Raw genomic sequence first — 23,540 nt, forward strand, 5'->3', positions numbered from 1 at the left:
GTTTTAGTTAATATCAACATTTCTGAGCTTTGTTCTGCTAGTCCTCTTTTAGGTTACAAATATAAGGGGGAGGTTCTGTGCGAAGATGGTAAGACTTTTCCTTGTCCTGTTTTTAGTAACTGACTAACCAGTTCTTAAACTTCAGATCTTGATAGTGGGCAGGCCTAGTGGCCTAGTGGTTAAAGTTACACGCTCCACTTAGCAGCCCGGGGTTCGCAGGTTCAGATCCTGGGCGCAGACCTATGCACCGCTCATCAAGCCATGCTGTGGCGGCATTCCACATACAAAATAGAGGAAGATGGGCACAGATGTTAGCTCAGGGCTAATCTTCCTCAGCAAAAAGAGGAAGATTGGCAACAGATGTTAGTGCAGGGCCAGTCTTTCTCACACACACAAAAAAATTGTGATAGTAAAAAATGATTAGAGTGATGAATTAACTTTTAATGTTGAAAAATTATTTAAAAAATGTAAATAATTTAATGGTTTTTAAAACAAGCTTCAAAGGTTCATCCATCCATAGTTAGTTAATTAAAGAAAAAAAAGAAATTTACAGCCTCATTTCTAACATTACAGCCACCTTGGTACTCTTATTTTTATTTTTTATTTATTTATTTTTGTGAGGAAGATGGGCCCTGAGCTAACATCTGCCAGTCCTCCTTTTTGCTGAGAAAGACTGGCCCTGGGCTAGCATCTGTGCCCATCTTCCTCCGCTTTATATGGGACGCCGCCACAGCATGGCTTGCCAAGCGGTGTGTTGGTGTGCGCCCAGGATCCGAACCGGCGAACCCCGGGCTGCCGCAGCAGAGCGTGTGCATTGAACTGCTTGAGCCACCGGGCGGGCCCCTATTTTTATTTTTTTAAATCATGAAAAAGAAGGTAACTTGGAGTGTTTTTACAAAGCAGCACAGATAGCTCAAGGAGATAGTGACTATGTAAGCTTTTATATTAAGTATACAAAAGTATGTTTTGTTCTCTATTTATGAACAAGACATTGGAGATTAAGTATTCTGAACAAAATAAAATACATTTTAAAACAGTCTTTATAAATGTCTTCACTTTTGAATGGTATTTGCTATCATATTTCATTACATCTAAGATGTGCCATTATTTTGTGTACTACTAAGAAGAAAACATGCTACTAGGTAGACTATGATATGCAGTAATGTTAAGACACGTCCTGATACTGGAGCTCTAAAAAATGGGCTTCATAGATGAAATACTTTGTTGACCAAAAAATCTCCAGAATTATCAATGAGAAATGGTATTGTGTATGTTTTAAAAGTAAGAGATTAAAATAAATTCATTTAGATTGTGTTTCTTTAATAGCTTTCATAACAAATGAAAAGATTTTTAAAAATTCTTTGTCTCTCTACTCCCCATCCTATCACATATTCTCTGTCTTTACAATTCATTCTAGACGCTAGTTGTTGTGAATGGGAAAGATGCTTTATTTTTTAAACCATAATATTCAGTAGTTGAAAAGACTGAAATCTATATCCATAAATTTGTCTTTTTGTCCTGTTTTACTTCTCAGTTCCAGACTTTACATCTGTGTAGTCATGCACCACATAACGACGTGTCAGTCAATGGTGGACTGCATATGTGACAGTGGCCCCATAGGATTAGTACCATAGAGCCTAGGTGTGTAGTAGGCTGTGTCATCTAGGTTTGTGTAAATGCACTCTATGATGTTAGCACCACGAAATTGCCTAATAACGCATTTCTCAGAACATATCCCTGTCGTTAAGCAACATATGACTGTATATTGTTTAGAAATTAGACTTCGTTTTCCCTGTCCTGCCTTACTTTAGATAAAATGTTAGATTTTTAAGTTATTTGCTTAAATTATTTTTAAGTTAATTTGCTTGATTATGTTTATTAGATGTTTATTTATGTCTATATTGGAAGCATTATAAATGAAGCTAAACATAGCAATTTTCTGTCTTGAGTCCTCATTTTTCAGGATTTGTATACGGTCAGATTCGGCCAACATTAAACATTTACTGTTAATAGCTTTTCAACTGTGCTTCACATTTTTCAGATATAAATGATTTTTTTAAAAAAAAGATCAGACCCATAGTTGCTTTCATAAAATGTGTCTCTGAATATGTGTGAGTGCTGAATATGAAAATATTTGTCTTGTTAAAGTCTCACTTGCGTATCACAAGTGTATTTTTAAAAATGAGCTACTGCTTTGTAGATTTTTTATTCTGATGGTGTTAGCCCACTAGTTTAGAAAAACATTAATAAGAAATTTGTTATTTCCCAATTAGGATTCTCTTGATGAAAGATGAATCTGTTTTAAAGAATCTAGTACAGCAAGAAGCCAAGAAGAGAGAATCTGTTCGAAATGCTGAAACAAAGATTACAAAACTTACAGAACAGCTTCAAGCAACAGAGAAAATTCTCAGCGTTAACAGAATGTTTTTGAAGAAGCTTCAGGAACAAGTAATGTTCTTTTTTTTAAATTAAAATATTGTAGTCTCATGTTTACTACACTTTTTTATGGGCCAAATTTTTTATAAAACAAAACCATAAACCAAAGCCATCAAAATGTGTAACTAACATATTGTTCTTCATTGAAACTTAATATTGGAATATTTTTATTTTTGGTTGAATACCCTAAAGCTGCTGTGTTTAAGAACATATTCCCTCCCCTAAGGTTTACATTTACATTTTCAGAATTATCCTATATTTTCAGATTCACAAAGTTCAACAACGTGTTACCGTTAAGAAAGCTTTGACTCTCAAGTATGGAGAAGAGCTTGCTCGGGCAAAGGCAGTGGCTAGTAAAGAAATAGGAAAACGTAAACTGGAACAGGATCGCCTTGGAGTAAGTTATTTGTAGAAATGTTTTATTTTTGGAAAGGCGGAAGTTTTTTATGATACTTTTGAGGAAAAGATGTATAAAATAACTGAAGCTTTTCCCTCCATATTCAAAGAGAATAAGATTAAAGCTTTGCTTTTAAATGACATCCACGTTTTTGGAAGCTAGTTTTTTAATTTGTTTTTGTCTTGACTTTTTTTTGTTTTTCGTAGATCATAGATTAACTAGCAAAAACTGTTGGAGATTTTGTAAAACTCTGTTTTATTCTCGTTATTGATTTAGTTTTATAGTGTTGGCATTGTATTGTAGAGATAGCACAATTATCTTACCAAAAATTATTTATAAAATCATAGAAATATGAAATATTTATATCATTTTTCTCCCCCAGCCAAACAAAATGATGAGACTGGACAATTCTCCAATACCAAGTCCAAGAAAGCATTCAGCAGAACTAATTGCTATGGAAAAAAGACGATTACAAAAGCTAGAATATGAGTATGCCCTGAAAATTCAGAAACTAAAAGAAGCCCAGGCCCTTAAAGCAAAGGAACAACAAAGTATTACTCCAGTTGTGGAAGAAGAACCTGACTTTTCTTTACCTCAACCCTCACTTCATGATCTGACTCAAGATAAATTAAGTCTGGACACTGAGGAAAATGATGTTGATGATGAGATTTTGTCTGGTTCAAACAGAGAACGAAGAAGATCCTTCTTAGAATCCAATTCTTTTACTAAACCTAACCTTAAGCACACGGATACACCTAACAAAGAATGCATAAACAAACCTACTAAGAATACGGTAGAAAAACCAGAACTTTTTCTAGGGTTAAAAATTGGTGAATTGCAAAAATTGTATTTAAAAGCTGACAGCTTAAAACAACTGATTTTAAAAACCACCACAGGCATTACAGAAAAGGTTTTACATGGTCAGGTAACTGAACATTTCGTATTCTTTATAAAATCTAGAATTCACCCTAGCCTTATCTGCCGTATGAAATTATTGTTTTCTTTTGCAGGAGATTTCTGTGGATGTGGATTTTGTAACTGCACAGAGTAAAACAGCAGAAGTGAAGCCATGTCCTTTTACACCCTACCATAGTCCTCTTCTAGTGTTTAAGTCCTACAGGTATAAAAGAAAGATTCACTAAGCTTGAGTTTTAGGATTGCTTCTTGTGTTTGATAATATTTTAACCTTGAATATTTGATGATAATGGAAAAAATGTTGAATCCTGGTCACTGAAAAATGAGCTTGTTCTTTTAGGGAAAAGAAAAGGTAGAGTTGTCATCTTGTTCTCAGACTCAAACTATAGCAGGAAGTAAAGTTTGGCTCACACTTGCATTTATTAATTCTTATCAAATTCTGATTTCGGGCCACTGGTGGAATTGTGGAGAATTCTGGGTTATTGTCTGTTAGAGATTTTAGGAAAAATAACTGGAGTCTCATGAGATTTTTTAATTTTTGTTTTTTAATGTTACTATTACTCCATGGAATGCATTGGCCAGCTTTCATAAAATTGATTTAGACATTCTCAGATGATTAACTTCGTGTGAGGTTGTCTTTTTATAGACTTCTAGAAGTTAGAAGACTGTTAAATGGGTATGATTTAATCATAAAATTGTAAAGCACCTACCAGGTAGTATAGACGTTTTCCCTAGTTTTTTTGTTGGCTGGTAACGTGCAAGAAATATCAGTATTATACAGCATTTTATCAAGTGGTGAGAAAACATTACTTTTAAAATACGTGGGGTTTTTGTTTTCTATTTCAGATCTTTTAAGTTATGGGTAGAAAAGTAGCTTGTTCCTATTACTTGATATTCTGATTGTTTACTAGAATTGATATTGATAGTTAGATAAATAGTAAGCTCAAAGTATAGAAATTTTAATTGAGAAAGAAAACTGAAAATTTTCTTAATTTCCTGGGGAATGTTTATGTCCTGTCCACCTCTCTTCTCCTTAGATTTAGCCCATACTATCGAACCAAGGAAAAACTTCCCCTAAGCTCAGTATCGTACAGTAATATGATTGAACCAGATCAGTGTTTCTGCCGTTTTGATTTAACAGGAACATGTAACGATGATGATTGTCAGTGGTGAGTAGTTTTTATTTGTGAACATTTTATAATTTAAGAGGCTGTCTTGGTTAATTAGCTTTGATATGTACATGATTATCTTTTCTGTGTTGTCATTTTATTTTAGGCAGCATACACAAGACTATACGCTTAGCCGAAAACAGCTGTTCCAGGACATTCTGTCTTATAATCTGTCTTTGATTGGTTGTTCAGAGACAAGCACTGATGAGGAAATTGCTGCTGCAGCAGGTTTTTAAAGACTTCTTTCTGTTCCCCAAGTGAAAATCTGAATTTAGGCAATTTAAAAATTTTATGTTCAGTTGTTGTTGATGTCTTTAGATACTATAATAATTCATTACATTCACCTGTGGCACTTTATCTAGGTGTGCTCTGTTCAGTACAGGAGTCACTAGCCATATGTTGCTGTTCACATTTAAATTAATTAAAATTTACTTCCTCTGTCCACTAGCCACATTTCAGTGGCGCTCAGTAGCCACTTTTGAGCTCAACAGCTCAGTAGTGGTAAGTGCTTACCAATAGGACAGTGCAGTTATAAGACATTTCCATCATTGCAGAAAGTTCTTTGGACAGAGCTCATCTAAATCAGTTTATGTAGAAGAATATATTAACATATTTGTATAGAAATTTTGCTAATGATTTTAGAATAGACTCCTACTTTTATGTATTATTGTGGTCAAAAATAGAGGAGGGTTGGGGGGGCCGGCCCAGTGGCGCAAGCGGTTAAGTGCACGCGCTCTTCTGCGGCGGCCTGGGGTTCGCTGGTTCGGATCCTGGGCGTGCACCGATGCACCGCTTGTCAAGCCATGCTGTGGCACCATCCCATATAAAGTGGAGGAAGATGGGCACGGATGTTAGCCCAGGGCCAGTCTTCCTCAGCCAAAAAAAAAAAGAAAAAAAAAATTAGAGGAGGGTTGGAAGTTAAGGTGACTGTAGTTTCAAATTCTACGATGAAATAAAAAGGATATTTTACACTTTGACATTGTAGAAAGCATAGATTACTATTAGACATTGTGAGTAAATATTGTTGAAGTTTTTCCCCAGATTTAGTGCCAAATATTAAACCTTAAACTATAAGTCTTTGGAAGTAAGGGAACTGGTGTTTATTAAATTTCAGTGTTTTCACAACCTGGAGTGATTGTAAAGTCACTGAATCTGTTTAATCACTCCCAATTTGGGACTTTAATTTTTGCTTACTTGTTTAGTTTGTTTCAGGAAGTACTTTTTTTTCAGCCCCAATTGGATGCATGATGCAGTAGGATTTGCCATAGTAGTCAAGATAATGTAGGCCTTACCCTCTAGAAGGCCATAGGTGTTTGTGACTAGTACCATATACTTCCCTTTAATTCTTAAGCTATTCTTCACTTCATACTCTTTAGTTAGCCTCGTCTCTGTATTCCATATTTTTAATACTTTTTATGAAGATAGCATTGCTCTAATTTCAGAAAAATATGTTGAAAAACTTTTCGGAATAAACAAAGATCGAATGTCAATGGACCAGATGGCTGTTCTCCTTGTTAGCAATATCAACGAAAGTAAAGGCCATAGTGAGTATCTCTCTCTCGCTCTCATAAGAGGACCTTATGGTTTCTTTATGACACCAAGTTTTTTGCAATTATATTCTCAATATAAAAATATATATATGTCATTTCTGGCTAACATGATAGAATAAATTTAGCTCTTTTTGAATATTGTTAGGGTAGCCTCCAAACTATAAAAAACTAGTTATATCATCTAACCATCTTCTGTTTACTTTAGCACCTCCATTTACAACCTACAAAGATAAAAGAAAGTGGAAGCCAAAGTTTTGGAGAAAACCTGTTTTAGAGAATAACTTCAGTAGTGATGAGGAGCAGTCTACAGGACCAATTAAGTACGGTAAGAAGTAATTTAAGGGGCCGGCCCCGTGGCTTAGCGGTTAAGTGCTCGAGCTCCACTGCTGGCAGCCCAGGTTTGAATCCCAGGCATGCACTGATGTACTGATTGTCTGGCCATGCTGAGGCGGCGTCCCACATACAGCAACTAGAAGGATGTGCAACTATGACATACAGCTATCTACTGGGGCTTTGGGGAGAAAAAGGGGGAAAAAAAAAAAAGGAGGAGGATTGGCAATAGATGTTAGCTCAGAGCCGGTCTTCCTCAGCAAAAAGAGGAGGATTGGCATGGATGTTAGCTCAGGGCTGATCTTCCTCACAAAAAAAAAAAAAAGTAATTTAAGATCCAAAATCATTCAATGGTAGTTCCATCTTTGTCTAACACTTTGCTAATCTTTTGGTGTATCTACTAGCATAGTTTCTTTATTTCTATTTTTTTAAAAACAGTGATGCCATTTGGTGTTTACGGCAGTTAGTTCTTCATTGTGCAGGACTGCCCCTTACATTGCAGAACGTTTTTCTTCATGATCCTTGCCCAGTAAGTGCAAGGATCACTCTTTAGTAAATTTGCTGCAGTTATTGCTAAACATACTTGAGTGGGAAGAAGGGAGCAGTACTGCTTCCATTTGAAAACCACTACCTGGCCAGTGTCCTTCTTGAGGCAGGTGTTCTATTTGATTTCGTCTGTGAGTCTGTGTTTTCTGACATGCAGTAGGCCCACAGAATGAGTGAATAAATGAATGAACAAAGTAATGTACGATTGGGTGCCTTATTGTCAAGCACATCTTTCGTTATAATCTCAAATTTGCGTAATTGTTTGCTATTTGTGGATTAGCAGATATCTAATAGATGTATGCTCTCATGCTTATTTACATTGTTGTAACACTTTTTCTCTAATTTAGATGTAGTAGTATAAATCATCTTCATAAGTTATAACTTTCTCTTACAATTTAATGAATGAGTTATTAGAGGATGTCACTTACCCTTAAAGTAGGGAGACCATGCTTCTGGTTTGCCCACCAGAATCCTACTTTATACATGTTGTCTTGGTGTCATTTTTAATAACACCCCCTTTCACTTTTAGAAATGTCCTAAAACTATTGTTTTAGTTTGGACAATAAATTTTATGATTGCTCTACCTTAAAACTGTGAGTTACTTCCTGTCATTAGAATCTTTAGATTATTTTAAAGATGAGGCCAATTGTTTTTTAAGAGAAAGCGTGAAACTAATGATACTTCTCCTTATAGCCTTCCAACCAGAGAACCGAATAAATGTTCCACCTTTGGATACGGTTGTCACTCCAGATGATGTCAGATACTTTACAAATGAGACTGATGACATTGCTAATTTAGAAGCAAGTGTGCTTGAAAACCCTTCTCATGTCCAGCTCTGGCTCAAGCTTGCATACAAGTACTTGAATCAAAACGAGGGGTAGGTTCTTCTAATCTTTCTGTAAACTGTTGCACTTTATATTTTTATGTTTGAGGTTTATTTCATCTGTGGCAATCAGGTTTCCTTCCTAGTATCAATGGAGTCTTTGTTTTTTGACAAAGCCAAAAGCACTTTATTGTTTAAAAGCTATTAGAAAAAGTTTAAGATTAGATCTTGAGTTGTGTGCATGGTTCAGTGTATGGGTAATAAATTAGCTATGGTTTTTAACTCCAGTAGGCTCTTATTTCAAAGTAGGATTAGTTAAAACAGTAAATTTTGAGTGGTATAAGGATTAATTGTTGGGTTTTTTAAAAAGTCAAGTAGTCATAGTCTCTTAATAAAGTTATGATGAAATCACAGTATTAAATTTTATGTTAATTTTTGTTTGGAGATTTAAAGCTTGTCTAAAAACCTCTAAATTCTGGTGAATGGACTTGTTTTCTGTGTGTGGTGGTATGTGTATTTAAATAAGGTAAATAGTAATTTACCTCACAAACGACAGCTCCTATTGCATAATTGCATTTTATAACTCTTACTTTTTGATAGAATTACCAGGAATAATCTTTCATTACCGTAATTTTAAAATTATAATAATTCAGTTTTTGTTTTTTTTTCAGGCTACTCTGAATGTCTATCTTTAAAACTTAGTATAAAAGCTTTTTTAATAAGGCAGCGCTGCAGAATGCTAATACACCACACACACCTGAATATGATGTTTATTTAACTTGCCTTGTGTGTCATTTCCATGTTAATGGGATACATTACAGTGTTGTCTTTTCTGACTCATTGACTGAGTGCAGGCCAAGAAAACTGTACATTATTTTATGAATAGGCTCATGAGAGACAATCATCTTAAGATCTCCAAGAGATAGCAAGCCCTTGACCGTTGAAAAGAACTATTATATTGAAAGCTTTGATATTTTGTGCTGGCAGTCGCTGGCCTTGAGGGAGACTTGTTTAACTTTTCCCGTTCCCGCATCAGTGTAAATCATAAAAAGTATTGCTGAATATGGACATAAAGCACATTTGAAGTTGATAATCTAGTGGTTTTATAACACTGCTTTCATCTGGTAAATGCTCGCTGAATATCCACTTTAAACAGGAATTGTTGGGTCTGTGGGAAATCAGGACCTTTCTGGACAGATGTGATTTAAATCCTAATCTACCTCCTTTATCATCTATGATTCTAGCTCCTTGGTGCGTTCTAAGAGAAAATGTAATGTAAAAATTGACTCATTAGATTAGCTTGATTTAAAAGTATTTTCAAGCATTTTTTATTTAAATGCTGTTTTTTATTTTAAACCTGTAGGCTATGTTCAGAGTCATTGGATTCTGCTTTAAATGTTCTGGCTCGAGCTTTGGAAAACAACAAAGACAATCCAGAAATTTGGTGCCACTACCTCAGATTGTTCTCAAAAAGAGGAACCAAGGAGGAGGTGCAGGAAATGTGTGAAACAGCTGTTGAATATGCTCCCGATTATCAAAGTTTTTGGACTGTGAGTAAAAAAGATAACATACTGTGTGTGTGTGTTCATAATTCTTTGGGTCATCTTAAATATTGATATGTAGCTATGCTTTATCTGCGTTTATATAGAAGAACCTTACTTTCAGTGTCCAGTGAGCTCAAAACCACTTCTCCTGGTCAGGATTAATTTAGACTAAACAAAAAGAAAATGTTTAGTTGAAGAGCTGATTTTTTGTGTTGTTATTGTTAACTTTATTGGTAAGGGGAAAATATAAACATTTTACACTTATCTGTTCTTAAGCAGTTTTAGTGTGGGCAAAGTTAAGTAAATTTTTTGCAGAGCACCTGAAAAATAATTTTTTTTTAATTTCTTATGTTTGCGTAACGTTTTCAGAATGCCAGAAAACATTTTGGTCTTTTTATTATCTGTTCTCATTACCCTATAGATATAATCTGTAATTCATACTAATATTGAACCTTGCCAAGATACAAAGATTTGGTGAAAAACTGGATTCTTCCTCATTCTCTGAGAGAATGGGATGTTTCCTACCCAAGCTTAAACTTAAAATTATAATTAATCCACTTGTAAAATCAACATTCATTAATATCTGAACTTTTACCAGCTGAACTCAGGCACTATTAAATTCAGATAAACTTTCAGATCTATTACTGTCAGATTTGTCATTTGCTTGCTAACTGAAATTCAGAACAAAAAGATTTGGATAACATGGCCATCCTTTAATGAGCGAACCTGTCGCTCTCACTCTGTCTCCTGACTCAGATACTGAATAGATCTGGACAGTGATAGATGCTTGAATTTTGACCTGGAGGCTTTTGCCAAAGTTAATGCTATTGATCACTGCAAGATTTTATAGAGTGTAGTGGCTTTTTTTTTTTTAAGTTGTTTGGTCTTTAAAAGGCCTCTTAGTTGCTTAAGTCTTTTTATTTATTTTGCCACATATTTCTAATACGAATGTTATTCTCAGAATTTTAATAGAGTCACACACCTAAGCAACGCACACTGTATGTGATCATAAACGTGTGAGCTTTTGGAGACCTGTCGTGGTCTTGCTGCTGTTTACCTGTTGATTCAGGGAAAGGAGAGATGGAACTGCTTCAGCAGTCGTTCTGAGAGTACCTCTGTGTTGTTTTAGTTTCTATCTGGTTCCACTTCCCAGCTTGCGGTAGAAGTGGAAAGCTAGGTTATATAGTATTGGAAGATGGGTTTATACATATTTATAATTACCCTTTTTGCAGAAATTGAAGATTTAATATGAGACAGTTGCTTAATGAAATGTGAAAAATCTGTAGTTTGACAGTTTATTCTTAGGAAGCAGGATTAATTATATGAAAACCTTTTGGGCAGTTTCTGCACCTAGAAAGCACCTTTGAAGAAAAGGATTACGTATGTGACAGAATGGTGGAGTTTCTGATGGGAGCAGCCAAGCAGAAAACATCAGCTGTTCTGTCCTTTCAGCTTTTAGAGGCTCTTTTGTTTAGAGTCCAGTTGCACATATTTACTGGAAGATGCCAAAGTGCACTTGCCATTTTACAGGTAAACTTTTATTATAGCATTTCATTACATTTTGTAGAGATTTGTTAAAAAGTCTGAAACATTGTAGGCAGCATTATTTAATGATAAGAATGCAGGCTTTAGGTTTGAATCCTTGTTTTGCCACTTACTAGTAAGTTGTGTGAAGTTGGATAGGTTTATGACTGTTTCCTCATTTGCTTAGTGGGGATAATACCTTCTTTAGGGTATTTATGAGGTTTAAATGAAAATAACGTATGTAAAGTATCCACCAGAATAAACTTTAATATTCAAACCATAAGGGAAAAAAATTAGTCCATAGTGAAAATCGTCTATATGGGTGTGGTGGGTTTTTTTGTTTTGGGTTTTTTTTATCATTTTCTCTTAATAGATTTTGAATATCAAAACACTTAAAATGTACAAATAAATTCAATCTTTTATTATGTCATAAACCATACCATAGTAAAAATTATGTTAATCTGGTATTGACATCTCTAAAGAGTTTTTTCATTAAAAAAGTTGATGATTATCAAAATTATGACTTAGGTATTTAAGAACCACCCCAAAGAAATATAACACTTTTATTCTTCTTTGCCTTTACATTTGAATCTTATTAAGAATAGAAGTCATTATTTTTCCTAACATTTTCAGATTATTTTTTTATTTTACCTAGAATGCATTGAAATCAGCTAATGCTGGAATAGTAGCTGAATACCTTAAAACAAGTGATCGATGTTTGGCATGGCTGGCTTACATACATCTTATTGAATTCAACGTTCTCCCTTCAAAATTTTATGACCCATCTAATGCCAATCCTTCAAGAATTGTTAACACAGAACCATTTATAATGCCATGGCAAACAGTTCAAGATGTAAAGACTAATCCTGACATGTTGCTAGCAGTGTTTGAAGGTAAGCACAAGTTATTTGTAAATTATTTAGAACATCAGTCTATCCCTTATTATGATTCTTCATAATTAAGCGGAACAAATTTATATCTATATATTGCAAGTTGTAGTCTCACATTTTATTATATAACTACTTAATCTTTTAAGTATTTAAAGATTAAAGATTGAATCAGATAAAATGAGCGTTGACGTCTATGAAAGCCAGTAACTGTATACTACATTACATACTTAGTTTTTCTGATGATGGCAAAGGCTATCAACTAAATATGTAGATAATATAGATTGTATAGGTTTAATAAGTTGATTGAATCACAGAACCAGGTAATTCTTTTTTTTAAGCAATCCATCAAGGTGAAAGTTAAAAGATTATAACTGATCTCTTCAAATAATTAATATTTTCTCCATCAATCAGTGAGTTTTATTGCTACTATATACTAAATGATGTATCTGCTATGGAACATATACATATAAGGTATGAAGCCTATTCCTTCCTAATAAGTGTATAGCCTAGTCAGAAGATAAAAATCTATACATTTGACATAATTATTAAACATATGAGGCCATGTAACTGTGTTAGTATATAGTCTAAAGCCTGTGCCCACAGAAGAGACTAGGATCCATGATTTATAGAATTATGTGGTACAGGCCATAAACCCACAGGGAAGAGATAATTGTAGGGTGGCATGATCAAGGAAGTCTTCATAGAAGAATTAAGATTGGGAGCTAGATTTTGAAGCTCAACTACGGTGTGACCTAGTGGGCCTCCTCAAAGATGGAACCCTTGTCTTATTTATCTCTGTATTTCCTAAGGGCCTATAATGTCTGACAGTGTACTAAGTGCTTAATAAATGTTTATTTGAATAAACTAGTGAAGAAAGGAAGGAAAAAAAGGACATTCCTGTTAGGGGAGCTAAGTAAACAAAAAGCAACAAGTACATAGGAATTGCATTGGATTTGAAGGGAGATTAGAAGATGGTGAGCGTCCTTATCAAAGCGAGAGTTTTGTGCTGGAGAATAGTAGGAATTAAGCTTGGTAAGAGGAGTGATACCAGATTTCCAAGAACTTTGTAAGTGTAGTAAACTTGATGGCAGTATAGGTTCTTTAAGAAAGAAAGAGTGTGCTGAAGAGAAATGATACCAAAAGTAGGAAAACTAGCCAGAACCTGATGGCTGTAACTGAGGTACAAAAAAGTAATCTGGGAAAGAGAGAGTATTTATTAGAGACATTTGAAGTTATATGACATAGAGATGTGGGAGACAGATTAAATATCAGGAAAGAAGAGAAGAAATAGTCAAAGGTGATTTCGGGGTTTTGAGATTGGGAAATACACTTTCCTTTTCCAATAAATACTGTATTCCCAATATTTTCCTGGGAAAAGGAAAGGACAACTGGTAAATTGGGAAGACTGATTTTCGTAGTTAGAAGTGGTTTTTGTGAATGGTGATTGGTCATCCAAGTGGAAATTTTTGTTGGCAGAAGGAAATAAGGAAGTGGACCTTCAGTGGATGATTATGGATAGAGAAATGGATTTGGAAGTTATTAACATAGAAGTTATTTTATTACAAAGTGCTTTACAGTTTTTAATGTGCTCTCGCAGTAAGTTATCCAGTAGTTGAAGCTTTGAGATAACTTCCTCTGAGGAAATGGAGGCTTAAGATATAGCATTAGGGGTAAAAGGGAGAAGGAGTCAGTGAATGAGACCAAGAGGAATATAAATACTCTCTGGGAAGTAGAGGCAAGAAGAAATTAAAAAGAAAAGGAAGAACATTATCAAATGCTAATCCAATAAAATGATTGTAGAGATAGGCTTTTAGGTTTGTTCAGATAAGATGCTTATAAGTGAACTTCAAAAGTGCAGTTTCAGAATGACGTTCATTTTTAAACTCCACAAATATAGGAAGTCATACTGCCATTGGATAAAGAGGAACTGGTGGCAGTTATGCAAAGTAAAATAGCATATCGTTCTCCAAGAACGAGTAAAGGACTCTTTACAGGGGGAAAGTGTGTTTTGAAGGAGTAAGAAAAGGATCTAGTTTAGGGGGAGACATTTAAATGACTATAGAATGAATAGCAGAGCAAGGCCTCTTTTGAAGTGAGTCAGAGAAAGATGAAAAAGATAATTCATTCTTTGATTTTTTTTTTTTTTTTTTGAGATCAGTTTTAAGGAATTTAGGATAAATGCAGAGACACTTGGTTAAGTGAAAACATTGATAGATGTGAGAGCTCTTATTGGATGGTTTTATTTTTTTACCAGGAAAGTAAGCATAAGAGATTGAATTTTAGGAGTTTGGAGGTATCAGAAATACCTCCTTTGGGTAAAAGCCAGGAATTCAGTAAAGATGAATAAGATGATGGTTAAGCAAAGGGATAGGCCATCTTTTCCCTTTGGTCTCTTAGAGTTTAAATAACACAGTCAGATAATTGATTTTATGTTTGATTCAAGTTACTGTGATGTTTTTGGATAGATGCGGTGAAAGCTTGCACAGATGAGAGCCTTACTGTTGAGGAACAAGTAGAGGTCTGTGTTCCACTTTACACAAACATGATTACTCTGCACCAGCTTCTAGAGAGGTAAAGCTTAATTGACAAGCAGTTAACCTTGTATTAAAAATTGATTTTTTTATGTGTTTAGACATGTGCTTTTTCTTGTGAAGGTATGAGGCTGCAGTGGAGCTTTGTAAATGGTTATTGGAATCATGTCCCATGAACTGCCAGCTGTTGGAAGCCCTTGTTGCTTTATATTTGCAAACAGATCAGCACGACAAAGCCAGAGCAGTGTGGCTTACTGCATTTGAAAAAAATCCTCAGAATGCAGAAGTTTTTTATCATACGTGCAAATTCTTCATCTTGCAGGTAAAAAAAAAAAAAAAGATTCATAATTCTTAAATATGATGTTTTCATGTTTCACATTTTCTTATTTATCCTTTAAGATGTTTCAAGTATCAGCCTCTCCAGGAAACTTTTCCTAGTCCTTTTGCCCTTTGCAAACTGTATCCTTCTCCCTCTACCATAATACCCTGTGCATAGTGCTACCATTGCACTTACTACAGTTTTGTAATTTTGTTGAAGATGCTTTATATACTCTACTAAGAACTCCTTGAGGGCAGGGACCATGTCTTATTCAGATTTAGAGCCCCAGCACCTAGCATAGTGCCAAACATGTAAGAGAAGCTTAATAGATAATTGGTGGATGAGACTTCAGCCTATGTATATTGGGTGTTAAGCTGTTAGTTGGACTCAATTTGGAGATAAGAATAGAGAAATTATCTCTATCCCCACCTACACAAGAAACTTAATGTAATCTAATCAGTGATTTTTTTTTTTTAAGGGCTTTTTCTTCCCTTGAAAGATTTTAATTAAACATTATAAGCTTAATATATATCCCTTCTCCCTCTTTTTAAAATAGAATCGAGGAGATAATCTTCTTCCATTTTTGCGGAAATTTATTGCATCCTTCTTTAAACCTGGGTTTGAGAAGTATAGTAATTTGGATCTGTTTCGGTAAGTTTGTAGAACTCTTGATTTGTACATGAATGAGTGATAGTATAGTTCAGTGGAAAGACTGCAGATTTTTTTGTGGATTGATTACATTTTAGACTGATTAAAAAAAAAACTTGAACACCTTCTTACAGAATTGTTATGAGGGCAAAAGAATTTAATAAAAATGGAGACAAGATGTAAGATGCTTTACATTCTTTGGATTAAAGACACTAACAAAGGAATGTTTGTATTAACACCATGGTGGCTGGTCCTGCTTTGAATTTATTGTTGCTGTTAATTTTAGCACTTAATACTATAGCAGTGAATTATTGTGAGACAATCTCAGTGAATTTTGAAAAAATGAGTTTTAATTTATTTGATTGGTCATCTAAAGTGGATGTAAATACTACAGCTTTTACTTTTTTTTAATTCTAAAAAGAACTGCTCTATCCTCTGAAATGTTACTGAGTAAGAAGCTTTAGAGGATTCTTTTCTCAGCCTTCACTTTCTGAGTAATTCATGTGGAGTTCTGAGTTTACTGCCTCTATTTGCTTCGCCATGCGTCCTGGTTCTGACACCATAAGAGGCCACAGCAGAGCATGAGGAATGATTTTTGAGAGGCTTTTAACGTTCTCTTCCTCCTTCCTCCTCGTCTCTCTGTAGAGATCAGCAAACTTTTTTCTTAAGGGCCAAATAGTAAATATTTTAGGCTTGCAAGCCATATATGGTCTGTCACTCCTTCTCAGCTATGCTGTTGAAGCAAGAAAGCAGCCGTAGACAATGTACAAATGAAGGGCGTGGCTGTGTTCCAGTAAAACCTTATTTACAAAAATAGGTATAGTTTGCTGATCCTAAGTAAAACAGCATCAAAAGGAAAATATTTTATGACATATTTTATTATTTTATGCTAGAAAGAACTGAGAGAAGGAAAGCTTAAGCTGAATATCTCCTAAAAGAACTTCTTATGGAAAATACTAAGTGAATATAAAAATTTTGGTTTTATATATGCAAGTCTAATGCCTGCAAATATTTATCTTTTCTTAGGTGCTCCCTCCATCCACCCCCCAGTATTGCAGTGTTATATAAAAACATATTTTAAAAAATAACCCACATTTTGTTAAGTTAATGGTCCATCTACCCTAGAATATTTTGTGAACATGGCAGTTTTATTCTGAGATTTGGCAAAAAAGTTTGGAGTCACTATGCTTTCCCAGACTTGAGTCTTTACATCTCTCTTCTTATGGGAGCCAGTTTATTGACATAGTGATTTTAGTACTCTTCCTGAAATTCTTTCTGCTCTGCTGCATCTAGATTAATATCTTACAATTAATTACAAAAGAATAATTTAAAATGCAAATTAATAGAGAAGAATTAAACTATACAGAATTTAGAGATTGTTCCTTCCCCATGCTGACTTTCTCCCTGTTCAAATTAGATTGCTTTAATGTCTCAAACTAAAGACAGAACTAATCTAAGGCTGAACCAAACTTTTCATAGACTTGCTGGTTCTGGTATTCCCTTGGGCATGGAAGTAATTGATTTAGCTTAAGAGAGGATGTTGCTGGTTTTTGCCCTGGTAACTAATCAAAGATCTTCAGATTTTCTTGATGTCAGCTTAATGAAGCAGAATAAATAACAGTGTCAATAAAAATTTGAAAGTGGGCTGCCTCCAAAAAATTTTTTCATTGTTTACTAAGTCATCTTGCTGTATTAAATTTTTCATGGGAATAGTCATAATTCGTAAGAGTTACGAGAAAAAGGTATCCTTTGCTTAGTTTATTTAGACAATACTGAAGTTCTTATTTACAGAGTATGCATATCTGTTAATTTAGGAAATATCTTTTGGGTCAAATATTAGAGATTGGCAATAGATAAGATAGTTTTTTGTGTTGTCATACTTAATGGTATAAATTTTTTAAATTTATAAATATAGATAAAGTTTATTAATAAGAGAAGTCAGTTCTCTTAATAGGTTCAAAATATTTTTTAATTTCATGAGGAGAAATTGTAAAGGCAAAATACTTAGAACTGATAATATTTACCTAGAGTTGGCTTCTGTTGTTTCCCTTTCTGTGTAACATTTAGTATAAAGACAGAAAGAGCTAGATGGGGTAATTTCATGTGTTTCAAATCCTATGAAGATCATTGGATAGCCATAAATGTTAGGTGGGGGATTTCATTCACGTTACTGAAGTTAGCCTAAGGATAGAGTCTTACATAGATTAGATTTGAAGTCATCTCTTCTTACTTACCTCAGTTTTCAGTTGAGAAAACTGATATCCTTAGAAGTTAAGTGATTAACCCATGGTAGTATGGCTAGTTACGGCCAGGTCAGGATGGTAACCTGACTTCTAGATGTCCCATTTCTTCCTTTTCTTGTGGTTCCTCCCCCCCCAACACAGCCTCTCTAATCCATTAAAAGGTAGTCCCTTGAGATAATTTTTAAATCCAAGATGAACCATTATACTAGATTGTCATTGTTGAAATCAATGTGTTTCCTTTAAAAGCATCATTCTTGAAGACGTTGGTAAGTGTTACACACGCGGATTCAAATATATTGGGGGGAACCTTGAATTAGTCAAAATCAAATAGATTTCTTTACTGATCAACTTCTTAGAGCCTTTAATATCCTAATATGTGTTGTGACTTTTCAAGAGGGGCTATAATTTCCAGTATTTCCCAATCTTATTTGATCATGGACCTCTTTTTAAAAGTGCCTTATGGGCCAATATGTTATGGAATGCACTTTGATATCATGTCTGAAATTGAACCTATAATGGTATGTGTGTATATGTATGGGAAGGAGAGATTGTTTTCAGCTGTCAAGTTTTGTAACTCTTAAAGGACTTTTTTTTCCCCACAAGTACAGATTTTGTGGGTAAATCTTAGATACTTGTTAGTTTCATTTGTTTTTCTCTGTTTTTAATTAGGTTTAATTAGATGATTATGGTTTAATTTTGAAGATAGAATAAAACGTTTATTTTAGGAGAGGAGTTAATCCTGTAAGTATAAAATAATAAATATGTGATGTTTAAGATGTGACCAAAGCAGTATGGTATACATGTGAAAATAAAGTCTCATTACTTTATAAAAACATTTCAAGGAAATTTAAGTTGAAACTGAGGAATTTTTTTTTGTATTAGTATAAGTATTAGTAATCCATGTGTGCATAGGTGTAATTTCAAACAGTATGTTTTCTTTCAGGTATCTCTTAAATATCCCAGGACCTCTTGACATTCCAGCCCATTTATGTAAAGGGAACTTTGACGATGAGATGTTTAACCACCAGGTTCCTTATTTGTGGCTGATTTACTGGTGAGACATTATCTACTGTGGAGAGAAATGTTGTGTACTAGGCTTGCGTTTGTTATTACTGAATTATGCTGTGTTAAAACGCTGTGTTAAAATTAACCTGATGTTAAAGTCATTGAAGCAAAATGGGAAGGATGCTAAGGTTTATCCATTATTAAAGAAGAAAGATCAAAAGAAGGATTCCATTGTAATCATATCTGTAATGTTTGAAATACACGTTGTCATTCCTTTACCTCATAGAATTGAGCTCCAGACATACCGTGTTTTCCTTCATTTTTTAAACAGCCTTTGTCATCCTCTTCAATCAAGTATTAAAGAGACAGTGGAGGCATATGAGGCAGCATTAGGGGTGGCCATGCGGTCTGATATAGTGCAGAAGATTTGGATGGAGTAAGTTTAGTTCCTCTTAATAAGAGTGGGATTTGGAATAAGGGGGTATGGTGGGGAAAGGGGTGATCAGTTTTCTCCGTGAGAGAATTACTGGCTTAATTATCTAAACCGTGATATTTTTCTTTTGGCAGTTATCTTGTCTTTGCCAATAATAGAGCTGCTGGATCCAGAAACAAAGTCCAGGAATTCAGATGTTTTACTGACTTAGTGAATAGATGTTTGGTTACAGTCCCTGCCCGATACCCCATTCCTTTTAGCAGTGCTGATTACTGGTCCAACTATGAATTTCATAATAGGGTAAGAACTTAAAAACTTTTTGTCTTTAGATATTTGTACAAAAGAAGGGGACTTAAAAAATGACAGCAGAACTCCCGTTTTTATATCAAGAGAGCTTTTCCTAGGACCACTTTCCTAGCATTTACTGTTATTCTTGACCATGATTCCTACTTATCTCTTCAAAATCTAGGAACAGAGCCCTTTAAGGTTTAGTCAAGATAAAATATGCATATTGATTATGTTATATTTGAGAAAATTTAACATTGAAGCAAAATTGAAGAGATGTTAAGGTTTGCTACATATTAAAGAAGAAACATAAAAAAAATAATTTTAATAATATCTGTAATGTTTTGCTTGAATACTTGGAAATTTTACATGAATGAAAAATTCTGTAACTTCAAAATAATAAGAATCGGCTTACACAGTGTAGTTGCTCTTTTTGTTAATATTTTGTCAAGCAGATATAGCTATACATAGGGCATAAGAAAGCTGAAATCAGGTGCTGTTTAGAATTTTAAGATTAGAATCTAATTAATGATATATTTATACGGTTATGTTCTTATAGACAATGAAGCAAAAGTTTTTTTAATTTATTTTCAGAGACCCCTTTCATTCAGTGCAGTGTAGGCTAAAAGCTCCTACTGAGGCTCAGTGTAGACCAAAACATAGATGTGTTTTATTTTCCTTTGTTGGGGTGGTTTTGTTGCTAATCGGGATAACCAATTATTATGCTTTGTACTTCTATGCCATTCTTTATCCCAGAATCTCAAACCACTTTATGGACGTTAAGTCATTTACACACGGGCATTCCATGAGCAAGATGTGGCAGGTATTATTAGCCCTATGACTTGCCCAGCTATACAGCAAGTAAAGGTAGACTCAGGAATGAAAACCCGGACTCCTGGCTTCTTGTCAGTGTTCTCAGTCCATGGCTCTCATCGCTAGGCCATATTTCCTAATTCATATTTGGAAAGTCACTAATGTAATTGATGGTAGGATCTGTAAGTCACAACATCATATGTTGTTATAATTTATACATTCATGTCTTAAAGGCCACGTTGGTTTTCTCATTACAACACAGAGGTAATTGGATTTCACATTTTGTTGCATTCATTTTTCTCCCTCAACCTTTACAGGTTATTTTCTTTTATTTGAGCTGTGTTCCAAAGACCCAGCATTCCAAAACCTTGGAACAGTTTTGCTCAGTTATGCCAACTAATTCTGGACTTGCACTGAGGTAAGAAAAAATAAAATTCTCTTGGTTATCAGCTCAGTAGTATAGGCTCTTCCTGTAAAATTATTCTTGAAAACTTGATAAGAATAGTCTGTTCTGCTATTTCCTCATTATATACTACTTTAATTTCGGAGTTGTTAAGCAATATATAGCTAGTCATGTAAAAGTCAGCATAAAGATCTGGTCACTTCAGAAAACCGCAGGCTGTAGGGGAGTATATAATTTAAGTAAAGTTCATCTGCATTCCCTAAGCACATACCACCTGTCCTCAGCACATGTGTTATAAGCAGTTAGCATGTTTTACATAGCAAAGGAGTATTATTTAAGAGTTTTTTAAAGTGTTACAGAGATAGCAGCCAACTATACATGTTTTGGTTACTATGACTTGTTTTCATGTAGGTCAGTTGCTCTCAAATATTAGCATGCATCAGAATCTCCTGGGATGCTCCTTTAAAATGCAGAGTCCTTAGCTTGAGTCCTCAAACCACATTTGAGAAACACTTATGTAGGGATTTCATACATTCAATTAGCAGGAGATTTCTGAGCACTTTCTTGTAGTTTCTGTGCTTTGATAGAGTAAACCCATGTTCACCTTCAAGAATTGTGGTTTCTAATTCAAAAAGGTGCCCTGTGTGCTAATGTCTTGGCTAATGCAGTCATCCCACTGCACTAGTTGTGTCTCATGTTTCTTGAGTTTGTTTTATGGTCATAAAGTACCTAAAATATTTATCAAATACTCTGGTGTGTTTTAAAGTATTTACATTCCATTTAGCATGTGGGAAAATGGTATAAGAGATTGAAAAATATCAGGCCTGAGGCTGTGACAGAAACAGCCATAGTGTTTTATAATAAAAATTCTTAGTAAGCGTGCTAACCTGCAGAAGCTAATTACAGAAATTTGTATTAACATCACCTTTGGTAAAACATGTGAAACAGAAAATGTGGTATTATTTTGACTCGTTTCTATTATGATGGGCGTTTGGAATATAGGCGGTTTAATTGTTGGTTTTGTTGGTAAAGCTCCACTTCTGTGTTTTGATACGTCTGATTTCCCTGTGGTCATCTTTATCCTTTTTTTCAGAGTAGAGAAGTTAATAATTAGTCACTGCACTTACATTTTAGCTCAAAAAAATCCACGATTAAGTATACCCTGTTTAATAAAGAAAGAAAAGTACCAGGAAATTGTGTTACTGTATCAAGTCATGATTTTAGGAAATTTGAGGGAGAGACCATGTGGAGTATGATTTGAGAGAATGCGTTAATATCCTGAGGAATACATGGGCCGCCTTTTAGATTGTGGAAGATGGCGTGGGTCTTGCCTGGACCTCTTGCTAGTTTGCATGTTCCTGTCCAGGGTTGTTTTGTAAGATGCATTCTACAGATACTTGTTGAATAGCCTTGATGTATTTAACTGACCCAAACTTGTACCTCATCAGACATTCTGCCCGTAGAGCACATTTGGGTTCCCTACACTTGCAGTGCTTTGTTCATTTTGCTGAATGTACTTTACAGGCTGCTTCAACATGAATGGGAAGAGAGCAATGTTCAGATTCTGAAACTCCAAGCCAAGATGTTTACATATAATATCCCAACATGCCTGGCCACCTGGAAAATGTAATGCAACAATCATGTACCTGTTTTTATAGCTATTGCTTTTATTTGTAAGGTTTGCTCCAGACAGGTAATTCTAAAATGACATCTATTTTTTTTCCTGGACAGATCTCTATTCTAATTTAGATTTGTTTTTTGACACTTGCTGAAGTTTTATACCCAGAGTGAGGTGGTGCTCATTAATAATTGCTTCTAAGAGCAAAATGGATAGAGTTCTAATTTTCCTTGAAATAGAACATTTAGATAACAATGCTGTTATCAAACAAACCTGTTATACACATTTTAAGACCATCTCTTTTGAAATGCAGGGTTTTCCCCATTATAGTCTGATGTCTTCTTCCTTTAAAAGGTGTTAGTTCCAGGTATTTTTTACTAGTAATTATGAGTATTTTTTATGAACGTTATTTATGTTCAAAATACTGGTCTGCTTTATGCTTGTAAAGTTGATAAAAATTGTTGAATTTTTCTTTTCACTATAGGTTACCCTCCTTGGAAGTTTAGCCTGTTACTTTCAGGAAGTTTTGTACTCAGATTCCCACAGTCAGTATTCTGCCAGTGGTAGTATCTCATTTTGTTCAAATATATATAAATTTTTCTTTTCCCTTTTCTATATTCCTTTTTTTTTCTTAGAGCCATTGCTGCTGAGATTGTTCTAAAGGGACAAAGAGAGGTAAGTCATGATTGACTATCAGATGGGTCACTTTTTTAAAGCCATTGTGTCCCTTTTGTTGACTTCTCAATTTAAGAGGATTAAAGCATACAAGTTAACATTCTAAGAACTCTAAATGTTTGAAAACTCCAAAACCCAGCATAACCATTTTGTCTTGAATGTTATATTATGAAGTACCATTCAAATAGTTAGGATTCTGAAGGTGTTTTTCATTATGTTTCCTGATGGAATTGTGTGTATATCTATCTTATAGGTCCACCGTTTATATCAGAGAGCCTTACAGAAGTTACCTCTTTGTGCATCACTGTGGAAAGATGTAATGCTTTTTATCTTTTATTTCACCTTGAAGTTTTCCTTTAAATTTTCTGCATGTGCCATGTCCATTGATGTGGTGATGCTCAAAGTCTAGCTAAGTCTTACTTCTGTGCTTCCCTGTCTTTTAC

The 23,540-nt window shown here is 34.5% G+C and overlaps 1 protein-coding gene across 3 annotated transcripts in view; it reads left to right on the forward strand.

Moving 5' to 3' along the window:
- ZFC3H1 (zinc finger C3H1-type containing) overlaps window positions 1-23,540 on the forward strand; it is a 50,919-nt gene that overhangs the window by 26,498 nt on the left and 881 nt on the right. Inside the window, exons 13-34 of one of the 3 annotated variants that reach the window (XM_087442022.1) lie at window positions 2,274-2,448; window positions 2,702-2,833; window positions 3,216-3,758; window positions 3,844-3,953; window positions 4,786-4,917; window positions 5,024-5,145; window positions 6,360-6,461; window positions 6,673-6,792; window positions 8,037-8,220; window positions 9,530-9,716; window positions 11,052-11,240; window positions 11,890-12,127; window positions 14,590-14,695; window positions 14,779-14,977; window positions 15,531-15,625; window positions 18,794-18,919; window positions 19,202-19,306; window positions 19,438-19,603; window positions 20,719-20,819; window positions 22,329-22,430; window positions 23,058-23,097; window positions 23,351-23,413. In XM_087442022.1, the coding sequence (XP_087298148.1) occupies window positions 2,274-2,448; window positions 2,702-2,833; window positions 3,216-3,758; window positions 3,844-3,953; window positions 4,786-4,917; window positions 5,024-5,145; window positions 6,360-6,461; window positions 6,673-6,792; window positions 8,037-8,220; window positions 9,530-9,716; window positions 11,052-11,240; window positions 11,890-12,127; window positions 14,590-14,695; window positions 14,779-14,977; window positions 15,531-15,625; window positions 18,794-18,919; window positions 19,202-19,306; window positions 19,438-19,603; window positions 20,719-20,819; window positions 22,329-22,430; window positions 23,058-23,097; window positions 23,351-23,413 (3,337 nt within the window). Of the gene's footprint in view, window positions 1-2,273; window positions 2,449-2,701; window positions 2,834-3,215; window positions 3,759-3,843; window positions 3,954-4,785; window positions 4,918-5,023; window positions 5,146-6,359; window positions 6,462-6,672; window positions 6,793-8,036; window positions 8,221-9,529; window positions 9,717-11,051; window positions 11,241-11,889; window positions 12,128-14,589; window positions 14,696-14,778; window positions 14,978-15,530; window positions 15,626-18,793; window positions 18,920-19,201; window positions 19,307-19,437; window positions 19,604-20,718; window positions 20,820-22,328; window positions 22,431-23,057; window positions 23,098-23,350; window positions 23,414-23,540 lie in introns of those variants that run through there. The other 2 variants (XM_004429418.3, XM_087442023.1) reach the window with 2 other exon arrangements.

This window comes from Ceratotherium simum, chromosome 17, assembly GCF_057802395.1.
Source record: "Ceratotherium simum simum isolate JZ-2026a chromosome 17, ASM5780239v1, whole genome shotgun sequence".
NCBI classification, from domain to species: domain Eukaryota; kingdom Metazoa; phylum Chordata; class Mammalia; order Perissodactyla; family Rhinocerotidae; genus Ceratotherium; species Ceratotherium simum.